Source organism: Numida meleagris, chromosome 11, assembly GCF_002078875.1.
Source record: "Numida meleagris isolate 19003 breed g44 Domestic line chromosome 11, NumMel1.0, whole genome shotgun sequence".
NCBI classification, from domain to species: domain Eukaryota; kingdom Metazoa; phylum Chordata; class Aves; order Galliformes; family Numididae; genus Numida; species Numida meleagris.
In genome coordinates this window covers 16,414,695-16,427,472 of record NC_034419.1, presented here as the reverse complement: position 1 = coordinate 16,427,472, position 12,778 = coordinate 16,414,695, and the positions used below count along the sequence as shown (strand labels likewise).

Below are 12,778 nucleotides of genomic sequence, written 5' to 3'. Positions count from 1 at the left end.
AGGCCGAGCACCCCGAGCTGCGGGACGGGGCTGTGCTGGAGCTGGTGCTCGGAGCGAGGCTGGGCTGCTGCGGGCACATCCCTCGGTTGTGGTTACTATGGTTATGGCTTGCTGTGCTGGAAATATGCTGTTGCGATTGCTTTGTTTGGCTTCTTGTGAAGGGCCTGTAACCAGCGGGTCCTGGCTGGAGCAGCACTTCAGGCCTGACTGCAGGGCTTTGGTTACTGCTATTGCTGTTATTATGCTGGCTGCTGAACGTGTGTTCTGACTTGTGTTCTTTTTTTCTTTTTAATGAGCGGCCTTAGTTGATAAGTTTCCCCTTTAAAATTCAAATCTGTGTTCAAGCAGCATGAACTGCAGCTCAGTAGCCATTAAGGTTGAGAATAACATCACAAACAGCAGCGGAATTAAAAGCAGGGAGACTTGGAAGGTGGTGCTCTCAGGTTCCCGAGCTGGGACTTCCCACGCACAGCCCAAGGTTCTGATTTACCTGCCTGGGTGAACAGCCAATTGCTGTGAGCGTGGCACGGGAGGCAGCTCCACGCCATGGGGTTAATTGTGCAGGGAGACGGTTCCTGCCCATCCTTTGAAGGTTTCTCGATGCTTGAGATTTTTCACATTGCTTTTTAAGATATAGGAAGTGAAGATCAGGAAACAATGCACGAACATCCTTTTTTTTTATTATTATTATTTAATCGAATTAGCTGCTGGCAAGGAAAAGTGTCATAACTTTCTGTTCCTGGAAGAGCAGCGGGTCAGCAGGTTGCTTCAGACGAGCTGCTGCTACGAGCTGCTGCTGCCAGCTGCACGTGGCTGCATCGCTCCGAGTGACTTCTCTGTATAACAAAAGGCTTTGGTGCATGCTTGTTCACAGTCAGCAGACAGGAGTTGCTGGGTACCAGGGTTCTAGATGCCAGGATGCTAAACACCTCCACTGTTTTGTAAACTGTTGTGTAGAATGGGGAACTGCTTGGTCTGATCTGCAAAGCTTTTCAGCATGGTAGTTGTTGGTGCATCATACTTATTTAAGGCTGAAATCCAGATTAGTTTTTCTCTAGGAAGCATGTACAGATTGTAGCACAAAATGCATAGTAGTTTCTGTACTGCTTGAAAAATCCAAATGTTGGTGGTGCTGATGTAGATTACCCCAGTTCCAGCTTGTAGACTTGATAATAACCTGTTGTTGTGAAATCAAGCATTGGAGTAGATGTGGCTCAATGTACGTTTGTAGGAAGAGTAGCCATGCCTAAGGTGGCTCTGGGGGTTGGTGGTGCCTGTTGCTGGAGCAGGCTGACCAAGCTGCCTTGTTTGTAGGGCAGCAGCTGCCAGTTCCCACTGGGAGCGTGCAGTGCCTTGGGTTTGTGCCCTGTAACACTGAGCGGGGCCAAAGAGCTGACAATCTGAAGAGCTGGGTAATCAGCAGGGCGGCATTAATGATGTAGGTGATGATGAGGCTAATAAGGTTTGGTGCTTCGGGGCTCCAGCAGCAGTCAGCGGTGTAACTGCAGTGCAAGCAGGTTCAGAACAACCTGGGAGCTTCATGGGGGTCGTGGTTCCCCATAGTTCCCACTGTCCCCATGTTGGTGCAGGTGCCAGCTGAGTGCTGCCTTGGAGGCTTTCCTTGGCCTGTTAATGTCTGGTCTGTGCATGAAGCTTGAGCTGTGCTTGTAACCAGTGTAACAACGTGGACAAGCATCAGCAACTGTTGCAATTAGTGTTCAGCTCCTAGTGGAAGACTAATGGAGTTGACAACTTTGTTTCCTTCCCCTCCAAAGCTGCAGGGATGGGGTGGGGATGTAGGTCTTTGTGGTGCAATGGGACTGCTCTGTGCTGGGCCAGAAGGTGAGGTGGCGAGTTGCTAAGCTGAAAGTTTGGTTGGGGAATGCAGAAGAAACCAAGGTATGAATGACTTGGGACTGTGTGAGCGTCAGGTTCTTGCATGCCTTGGTTATTTTTTTGTATAAATCATAATTTGAAACTGTCTTTGCAAGACATTTTGCTTACCTTTGTTGAGTTCCCTTTTTCTTTTTGGCTCCAACCTGAGTTGTGAGTTGTGTTGCTGTGCATTGTTTGGCCTGTGTGCTGCTCGGTTACCTTGCTCAGACTCCAGCTGTTGTGGCAGTCATGGTGTAAGCCGGTGCCTTGCTTTGGTTTGGTACCTGATGGCAAGTGGCTGTTCCTCCTGCCCCATGCTGAGGACTTCACCATGATTGGGAGGAGCTGACTCTCTTGTGCCTCTCTTTCAGCCTGAACGTGCACTGTTTATATCCCAGAGCTCTGCTCGGGGCTTTCAGGCAATGGTGCTAGGACGATGTGCCGGGGGCTGGCACAGCCTTTCTCCCCATAGGGTGCTGAATGCCTGTTTGTTTTCTGTGAATTTCAGTCCTGGTGCCTGGGACAAAGCCATCTCAGTTACCTTCTCTTGTTCTTTGTTACATGTGCGGCTTGCTGCATCAGTGCACAAGAAACTCATTTGAAAAAATAGAGCTGGAATATTCGATGGAGCCTGATATTTATCAGGGCACTCACTTCTGTCTTTAGCCCTGTTCCTTCTGTTGAAGCGTAGCCCATGCGGGGTGGTTGGCAATTTCTTGGAAGCTGCTTTCTCTGTTGTCCCTAAACTCAGGCTGTGTTTTCATGGGATGGGTGGAAGAAAGGGAGCATTATACTTAAAGAGTATTAGATGAGGCTGAAAATGATGAAACAGCACTTGGGAGCGTTTCTTAATTTGAAAATTTGTGTCTTGTTTGGTAGCAACAGTGGTACTCAACGTGAAATGAGGGCATCCATGTGGTATTTCTTAAGTGAGGCATTCTTGCCAGTTGCAAGAATAGATCTTTGCAGTGCTTTCTGTGAAGTAATTGTTGCTTTATATGTCTGACTACAGATCTATTTCATTGCAGAAAACCTAGGATAAACTCTCAGTTGGTGGCACAACAAGTTGCCCAGCAGTATGCAACCCCACCTCCACCCAAGAAGGAGAAGAAGGAGAAAGTAGAAAAACAAGATAAAGAAAAACCTGACAAAGAGAAGGAAATCAGTCCCAGTGTCACAAAGAAGAACACTAACAAGAAGACTAAGTAAGTTTCAAGGATGCAGTGTTAAATGTGATGTGACTTAAGCAGTGCTGTGCATTGATTGAATGATTTGAACGTTAATCTAACGCAATCTCCCCTCTTCCTTCCAATTCTTACAGACCAAAGTCAGATATTGTGAAAGATCCTCCAAGTGAAGCAAACAGCATACAGTCTGGGAATACTACAACAAAGACGAGCGACTCAAATCACACTTCAAGGTAACTTAATGGAAAACATCATGCTCTTAATATCTGAGAATTGGATTAAATAGCAGGCACTGCTCTTTTGGTGGATTGGCAGTACTGTCTGATGGCCGGGATCTGGTACAGTTGTTATGACACTACCTTCCTTGGCTGTGTGTGTGTAAGCACTCAAACGCTCTTCTGGTGAGGACAGATTCAAGCATTGGGAATTCTTGTTCCATTAGCCACTCAGTTCTCATTTCATTGCTTAAATCATATGTCACCTGGGTAGTAATGCTTCTTGGCTGGACAGAATTCATCAGTCGTCGTACTGATCTTGGTCGAATTCTTACCATCATTCAGTAGCAGTAATGAAGGCTTCCTTTTCTTATTTCCTTACCTGTAATTAAGTCACAGTAATTGTCAAGGTAATTCCCTGAGTATGCTGGAGTTAAGACTGCAAGAGCAGATTTGTTGGAATCTTGCTATCAGCAAAAAGCATGAACGGTTGGTCTTGTGTTTATCTGTCTGAAATGAGCAGCTGCTTATGGACAGAGGTTTGATCCTAGTCTTGCCTACAGTGATACTCCATGCTTGTTTTCCTTAAGTTGTGTCTTGTGCTTTGCTTCATAAATCAAAAATTGGGAGTCAGAGTGCAGGTTTTGCGTTCTTGAATGTTGCTGCAAGAAGCAGAATTCAGCTGGGCGCATTTCCCTGTGTGGGCTACATTAGAATTGCATCTCCTAATGGTGTTCTGTAATACAGGTATTTTCCAGTGAAGCTGTGTGAACTGAAGCAACATTAGTTAGCTGCAAATAGTCATGAAGTACATGTGAAATATGATTTCCACTGTTGCATTAGCATTAAGATTAGCAAGATGTGATTGCAGAAAATTGTCTTGGAAGATGTTAAGTAATGGAAGGAAAACATTTAACGGTGACTATCCTTTACAGAGTAATTTGTTTGAATGTAGTAAAGGCATTGTGAGATTTGTTGTGCTTAAACTAGAAGGCAGAGCTGTTTGTGGTGACTCCTGCCAACTGTCTTCCTCGGTGTCCAAAGATTTAAGTGTATATTCCTGAGCTAATTGTAGAAGTACAGCTTTATTGCAGTGATATTTTTTTTCTTGTTCTTTTCAAAACATTACGTCCTTCGAGGCTTAGGATGCAGGAGACTTGATGCACTTGACTAATGAGATAACATTATGTTGATAGATTGCATCAAATAATTGTTTTCACTCCTTAAAGGAGTCATTCTGTCTACTGCAGAGTTATCTAGTTCATGTTTTGTGACAAGACTTTGTCGTTCTTAATTAATCCTTAGTAGTATCAGGTCTACCTGGACGATTTTTAGGGGATACATAATCTCCTTTGAAAATTATACTCTCTTTCTAAGTGCTTAGTTTAGTGGAACGTTCCTTACAGCTCAGTGCTCTCACTGTTACTGTTGTCAGTCATCTCTTCAAGGCCCCGATTTTATGGAGTTCCAGGTTACCTGTTTTATTATTTTTCATGCCCAAGTTTCTTAATGTTTTTTGGTAACTCATCTTCGAAGGAGTCCCCTTTGAACTTGTGGTTTCCATGCCTATTTCTGACAGAACCCCTTTGTTTATTCTGCGTTGTCCTGTGCTCCTTGTTTTTGAAGCACGTTACTTACTTGGCCATAAACTTCTTCAGTGTTTGGTCAGCGGTGGGTTCGGAGAAGCTGCGGCAGGAGCGCACGTTTGGTGCTGTCAGGAGGTGGAGGCGGTGAGGTCTGTTTGTGCATCTGGGCCAGCGTGTCTTGGGCTGTTTCTCAGTAAGGGAGCAAACAACTGCCCCAGCCCAATTACAGGAAGAGCTGGGTTTCCTAGAGGAACTCGGGCTTTGAGGAGGAAAATACGTACGTGTACTATGCTTCCGGGAACGCTTACTGCTGCATTCAGTGCTGATGCTCTGGGGGCAGCGCTCATCGGAGATGTTATCGAAAGTTGACGGAAACCCCAGAAGTTGCTGAGCTGGCTGCCCTTCCTTGTCACCCACAAACGAGGTGACATCATCTCATCTGGTCTGTGGTTATTTTACACTTGCTCACTCCAGCAAGTGCGTATGTGCGACGCGTACACGTGGGCGTGCGTCTCGCTGCTGCTGGGCTGAGCAGACGGGGAAGTTTCACTCGTGGGCATTCCTATGCGGTTAGCATTCTGATTGTGTTCTGTAGCTATTAGAATTGTTGCTCCTGCTGTGCTTGTTAGAAATATACAACTTGTTGTATGAAACACCTTCTGGGTTTGATATGAAAATACTGCTTGTGGTGTAGCAGCGTCGTTTTTGTTGAGGAAGTCTGCAGCAATACAGTTACCTATCTCTGAACCTGTACGTTCATTCTTAACGCTTCTTCCTACTCTGTCTAGTTCTGGCATACCACATGGATTAACTTTTTAAGGACTTCCTTCTTGTTAACTTAGCACTGCAAGCCAACAGATACATGTGGCAAACACAAAATCAGCTTAATTTTCTTTTTTGTTTAGGCTGCATTAGCCTAATACGCTGTAGACAAAGAGAAAATTGGTTTAAAAGCTGCAGCTATCCTTCCCTCCATCTCTTGGAATAAGGCAGCTCTCAGCAAGCTACTTTTCACTGAAGTATAAAGACTCTCCTTTTTAATTTCCCTACTGAGAATATTCCACTGCTTAAGTCTGACCTTTAATTAGGAGGAAAAGCTGTAAATTGCAGCAGTTGCTGCAGCTGACTTGGAATTGGTTGGCAGCTGGAGGAGTGTCCGAGGTTTGTTGTATCAGGGCTTTGGACCAGCCCCTGAAACACACGTGGATGTCAGCTTCCTAGAGTCTAGACCCTTATTAGCTGCATTACTAATTGAATGATAGCACAGCATGCGAATTACCGAGATAATCCCCAGCTATAAATATCAGTTTCTCTTCTGTTGTTTTTTTCCCCTAACCCAAAGAGCTAGCTGCAAGAAATATCATTGTATGTTCTGGATGTTATTTCCAATCGCTTTGTTTCCAGAGGGAATGTTCTGAGCGATTTCACACATAGGCTGGTTGGGCATCTGATTTGTAGAAGCTCGAAGCGGTTGGAAGAGGAGCCAAGTTGTCCCAGTGCCCGTGTTGTTTGCAGCTGCAAAGCTCCAATATGGGAATGAAAGAGCAGTGTTCAAATGCTTTAATGTGGCTTTGTACTGCGGAGTCACAGCCTTGTCTCATAACATCAGGGCACATGGGGAGATGGAGAATTTAGATAACAGAATCCTTTCATCCTCCCTTTAGGGAGGAGATCCTAGGTCTCCCTGGCTCCTGTCTGCTTGGCTCTGGTTTGGTGCCCTGCTTTCTGGCGGAGCTGGGTGAAGATAAATGTCAGCAGCACGGCACCGCTCACTCTACACGCCACGTCTTCCCCCGGGATGGAACTCCCTGCTGCAGGGAGCAGGAGGTCAGACCTCTGTCCTCTGCTGTGCAGCATTCGCTGCTGCCTGGGTTCTCTTCCCAGCTATTGCAGTCTGTGCAGGCGAGTGGAAGGACGACCTCCAAGTTTGTTGAATGCTGTGTTTTTTTTTTTTCTAGTGAACTCTTCCCTTCTCATTTATTTACATTGCGCTTACAAATGTTTTCTCGTTTATTCTAGACCCAGACTGAAAAATGTGGACAGAAGTACTGCACAACAGCTGGCAGTCACGGTGGGAAATGTCACGGTAATTATCACAGACTTTAAGGAAAAGACTCGCTCCTCTTCCACGTCATCTTCTACAGTGACCTCCAGTGCAGGATCAGAACAACAGAATCAGAGCAGCTCGGGCTCTGAGAGCACAGACAAGGGCTCGTCCCGCTCCTCCACGCCAAAGGGGGACATGTCGGCAGTCAATGACGAATCTTTCTGAAAGTTGCACATGGAGTTGTGGAAACTATGAATCAGGGTATGAAATTCAAACACTCCACCTGCCCACGCTGCTCACATCCTGGAGAGCCTCTTCTGTGCTTGAACACACTTCCTTGGACATCGACCTCTTACTGATGCAACCAGGATAATTTCTGCTTGCCGTGGGCATCTGGCCACCGAGGAATTTCTCACCCTAATGATTACTCTTGACACTTTTATGTATTCCATTGTTTTATATGATTTTCCTAACAATCATTTATAATTGGATGTGCTCCTGAATCTACTTTTTATAATATCTGCTGTGCACAATTTTCCATGAACGTTACGACTTTTGTTTTGGGATAGGGAGTGGGTGGGAGGGAAGGGGGCTTTATTTATTGCATTCACAAACTCCATCCTCTTTCAACATATCCTTTTTAAGTTCAGTTCTTCTTCCAGTTATACTGTGTACTATCAGTTTTGATATAAATTATATATAAATATATATATAAATAAATATATATAAAGGGTTATTTGAAACCAATACATGGAAACGCTGGTGCTTGAAACACTGTGAAGTGAAAACAAAATACTGAGCAGTTAAAGATCTGGGACAGTCCCCTTCTGTGAAAGTGCTGAAACTGAAATGGAACTGCTCGTAGGTGAGGAGCGTTCCTGGAGGTTCGAACCTAGACAGGACCCATTTTCTCGCGTTGTTCCTTCCTCATTTCTTCCCTAAGCAATGGCTAAAGTGTAGTGAACACAGTTTGGAATTTTTGTACCTTGGGATGTGAAATCAGAGGTCTGCTCCAGGCAGCTCGTGTTCACACTGGAGTGACTCGGCTCGGCACTTTGCAGGTTCATGCCCAACTGGAGTGTGGGTGCTCAGAGCCAGGCTGGTGTCAGCACGCCCAGATCCACGCGCTTTGGTAACGCGAGCATCGCTATGTCATGCGTAGCCGATCCCACACAAGTTCGGCATTCCTAGGTTTGATGGATTTTGGCCGTTTTGCAGACCTGCATCAATGACCGAGGTAGCTCTAGAACTGGAGTTGTGCTTGGGGTTGCAGGCAGCAGTGCCGCGGGGCTGTTCCTCGCTGCAGTGCGTGCTTGGGTGCCATCAGCTCCCTGTCCTGCGCCGTGGGATTGCTGTTCGGCACAATTCCAGCCGTGCTCCGGAGCAGCTGAGCGGTGCCCAGTGGGGATGTTAGGCTTGTGGCAGCAGTTGCTCCCGGTATCCTGCTGCAGAAGCAGTGAAAAGCTCTGGTGCTGGGCAATGCTTGTGACCAGCACCTCCTTCCTTCGTGCTCTGATGTATTCAGGCTGTCATTCCTTTTCCTGGCCTCTTAGTGTTGCTTTACAGTTTACCTTCCATGCATTATCCTGCTAAAACACTAGTCTGAAGAGGTGGAAAGAAAACCCTCTTTGGCTTTTTTTCTTTGTTTAGTGGCCCCAGAGTGCTTTGCAGTAATTTCAGGCACAGAGGCTGTGGCTGTGCTCAACATCAATGCATAACTTTGGGGTATGACGAAAAAGGGCCACTTTTTCTTTTATTTTTGACAACTTCGTGCCGGCTGTTACATTGTGAATTATCTGCTCAGCAAGAGACCTTTCTCTTTGTGGAGGCAACTGGTGTAACATTTCCTTTAAAATCGGTGTGGTTTTGAGTAGCAGACGTAGGTTCCTTTCCCACGGTGACAGAAAGCCGTGCGGTGCCACCGATCCTTCCCAGCCTCTGCCTGAGGGTGCGCGTGGTGGCAGTGCCTTTGTGGTGGTGGTGCCATTCCCAGTGCGTTCCTATGGGCACCCCGGTGTAATTCTGCTGATCCCCGCGGTATAGGCTGTCTTTACCTTTTTAAAGCATTTTTAAAAGTATTTATTAAAGAACCAAAGGAAACCGGATGCTTCCTACGAGCATCAAGACAATTTATTATACATAGTTTTAAATACTATGAATTTCTCAATCCACACTTTAACATTAGTGGGATATTGCAAAGACATTCCTTTTCCAGTTTTTACTATTCCTTTAAGGGTCTCAGGGAGGGTAAACTGGTCAGCCATATTTATTTATTTTACTGAAATGTATTGGAATAATTTTTTAAGAGAGATTTTTTGAAGATGCCCCCGAACTTGTATATTTTGCACTGCTTTATAAACGATCCGTTATCGATTAGGCTTGCGCGCATGGTGCCCGCGATCCGGCGACGCGTGCGAGCGCCCGGCCCGGCCCTCCAGCAGGGCCCTTCCTGGTGCTTCACGTCAGCCGTGCGCTCACACTCGTTGCCGAATCCGGGAATTTGTGCAAAAAAAAAAAAAAAAAGCGTTGTGTGTACCAGGAGATGGCTTCTTTCTCAAATGGGTGGACCTGTAGATGAGGTGAAAGAGCTTTAACGCGGTACCCGGCTACTCATCGGCTACTGGTTCAATAAGCAAAAATCTGGTTTTTGGGTGTGCCTCCTTGATAAAGTAGCTTACGATTATAAATAAGTGGGATGATTTCTTTGGGACAAGTGACCTGTAATTCTGCGTTTGGTAGGAACTGCTAGCAAAGCATCCAGCTCAGCCGGCCTCGTCCGTGGCCGTTGTGCCGTGGGTTTGAAGGACAGCCTTCGCTTCTGCACTTGGTTTCTGAGGGCAGCACCCCAAGGCACGTGTCCAGAAATGGGATTCCATTCACACTGCGTCCGTAGGTTTCCTGCTGTTGTTGGGGAACGTGGTTAACAACCAAGCCACCAAAACACTAGTCTAGAGGAAGGACCGGGCTCTGGGCGTTCAGCGGCACAGAAGCAGGTAAGTGAAGCACAGTGTTACGTTCGCTAAGTTTCAATTTGACACAGACACACACATACCGACACAGCTTGCCCGACTCGCTCAGTTTAACATGGTTATGCAAAGGAAGAATCCAAAAGCATTTTAGGCAAACGGACTATTTATTTTAATTGGAATACTTCGCTGGTCTCAAATTGGACAGATCTCAAACGTGGCGGTAGCTTCCTTGAGTTTATTTCCACTGAGATGTTTTCACCTGCCTTACCAAGATCATTCTCAGTCTACTTTTTTAAGCTCTACCATAAACTTAAATTATTGAAAACTTATTAATTGCTGACTATATAATAACCTTTGCTTGTATGTAACCGAATGGTTTTAAGAGCCAACATTTAGAGTATGACAATGGAGCTGAACAGTTTTTAATGCGCAAGCAGTTCTGTTCTTGTGTATGACTTGTAACCTTAATTTACTGTGTAAAGATGGTTACATTATTTCCTTAGCTTTGTTTGTTGGAGACAAATATAGAATGCTTGTTTAAGTATGTCAAAACATAATCTTATCTTGTGGATTTTTATGTTAATGTATTATACGAGCTATATTTTTCATTTGCCCAGAAAGACAGCTTGTATAACGCTTCTGAAAGTTTTTTCCGCTCTGTAAAGTCTTTAGAGCTGACAGTCCTGTTAGGTTTGTTTTAATCTTCATGCTAAAGTGTCAATGGTGGTTTTGTGAACTGGTCAGAAATTCACAGGTCTTAAATGTTTTCGGGAAATTTATATTGGACACTGCTCTTTGTCTAGCAAATAAAAGATGTTAATATATTCCTGTTACTGGCATGTGCACGACTGTTATTAGAAGCCACTTTATCATTTTCCTGCTTTAAATAGAAATGTCTATTTATGAATTCTGCTTGTAGTTTTTTCACAAATAAAATAGTAAAATTTACTTCCATCTCAAAGCTCTCTTCTTTGGGAGATGCCACTGTCCGGAAGCAGGGGAGTGCTTTGTCTTGCCCTCGAGCCCCCCAGTTCTGCAGAGCCCTGGCTGTGAGTCCGCCGTGTTCCGGGGACACGCTGCAGCTTGGTGGTGGCTGCAGGACTGGGGTCCTCTCCCCGTGCTGCTTTCCCTGTGCTGTGGCTGTAGAAGCAGCAAAGCTCCGTGCAGTGAGAGCCCCTGGGAGCTCTTCCGGTTGCCGTGTGCTAACGAGCTCCCATGAGTGGAATTAACAGAACTTAATTGAGGGTCTAACTGTGTTTTTGGTGCGTAAAAGTGCCGTTATTTTGCAAGCAGTAGTTTAGTCCTCTGCTAGGAAACAAGCTGCTTGTTCCCTGGCTGGAGGCATTCTGTGCCCATTCAAATCCAAATACAATGTTGAAACTTGGGAACCAAGTGATTGGTAAAATGCAAAGAAAAAATTCTTATCCGGAGTTCTTTTTCTTTTTTTCTTTTTTTTCTGGGGAATATGAGACGGTTACTAACCTAAGAGCAATTTGAGTCTTTTTGTGTGTGCAGGGGGGAGCGTGCGTTACAACCAGAGGTCGCGTTAAAAAAAAAAAAAACACGCTGTGCAAACAGACTCTTAAATGCTTTAACCTCAGCTGGAAGCGAGTCAGAGTGGTGGGTGCCAAGAATAAGAAGCGGCAGGAACGGTGCTGGCTGTGCAGAGCGGCCCTGAGCAGCGGGTGATGGCGGGAGAGGCGGCATTGAGCAGTGCTGGAGCAGAGGGATGCTGCTGGCAGCGGTGTGGCCTGGTGGGGAATGCTTGGCTGACGTGTCCCTGTGCCAAAGTCTTGCCCACTGTGCCACTTTGCTGCTGGGTGGTGCAATGAATGAGGCTCCTTTGTTGGCTTTGGGTTTGATGGACGAGCGCTTGGTTGCTACAAGGAGCCCTTTTGTGACTGCGCCTGTCTCGTAGGAAGATGCTGCAAGGGCCTGCTGTGCTTTCTCGTTGCTTGTTTGTGTCTCCGCAAAGAACAAGGTGTGCACTGAAATCACCAGTAGCACCAAGTGTCATAGAAAGCCTGAACCCAGTGCATCTCAAGCCATACCTGTGTAATGATCCTGCTTATGGAATAAGGTGGAAACTTGCGATGGCACAGAGCAATCTGTATCTAACAGTGGTCTTCACCTAGTATGAAGCTAGAAAACAATGGTGCTGTTCTTGTACTGCACATCTCTATCTGGATACCAAGAGGAAGTTCCCCCTGTGACTATTGGTTATTTCCATGACCTTGAAAATTTAATGACTTTCTATCATCTGTAACCAATTCTTTTCCCCCCACAACTTCTTCTGTAGCACTTGGAGCTCTAACAACTCTTCCAACCGAATGCAGCTCATGGATCACCGCTTCCTTACAACTCTGCAGTACCAGAAAGCTGCAGAGCAGAGGTCCGCCCTGCTCTGCTCTCCCGGCTCAGCCCCGTGTCCCTGCCAGCAGGTGAGTCAGCACCACGCGAGGTGTGTAATGCCGATAGCGTTCGCCTCAACACCGTGAAATTCCCGGCGTAGCGTGCACTGATAACAGCACATCAGGAGCTTTTAGGAAGCATTAATCAGTCACAGCTCCCGCAGCCTGGAGGAGGGCTGCCGTGCCTCAGAGCTCTGTGCGAATGGACGAAGAAACACGCGTCTTCCAAACTCAAGAAGCGTGGAAGTGGCGTTGCCAGATGGGATGCACGTGGCGGAGGCCACGTACCTGGGGCTGCAGCTCGTGCTTCTGCCCGGGGTGGGGGTTTGGGAGCCCCAAAGAATGTCCCATTTGTCACAGCAGGAGGCGGAGCTCAGCCCGGCAGCTCTGCTGTGTGTGACGCTGCCATTAAATGGATTTAAAAAAATAATACAATAAACAGTGGTGCTCTTACCTCGGGCAATCCATTAGGAGTGTGATTTAGTGCA

The 12,778-nt window shown here is 46.1% G+C and overlaps 1 protein-coding gene across 2 annotated transcripts in view; it reads left to right on the top strand.

Moving 5' to 3' along the window:
- RYBP (RING1 and YY1 binding protein) overlaps nt 1-10,712 on the top strand; it is a 34,421-nt gene extending 23,709 nt beyond the window's left edge. For both annotated transcript variants that reach the window (XM_021409611.1, XM_021409610.1), the window contains exons 3-5: nt 2,904-3,080; nt 3,197-3,295; nt 6,883-10,712. In XM_021409611.1, coding sequence (XP_021265286.1) covers nt 2,904-3,080; nt 3,197-3,295; nt 6,883-7,135 — 529 coding nt within the window. In that variant the 3' untranslated portion in view covers nt 7,136-10,712. The remainder of the gene's footprint in view (nt 1-2,903; nt 3,081-3,196; nt 3,296-6,882) is intronic.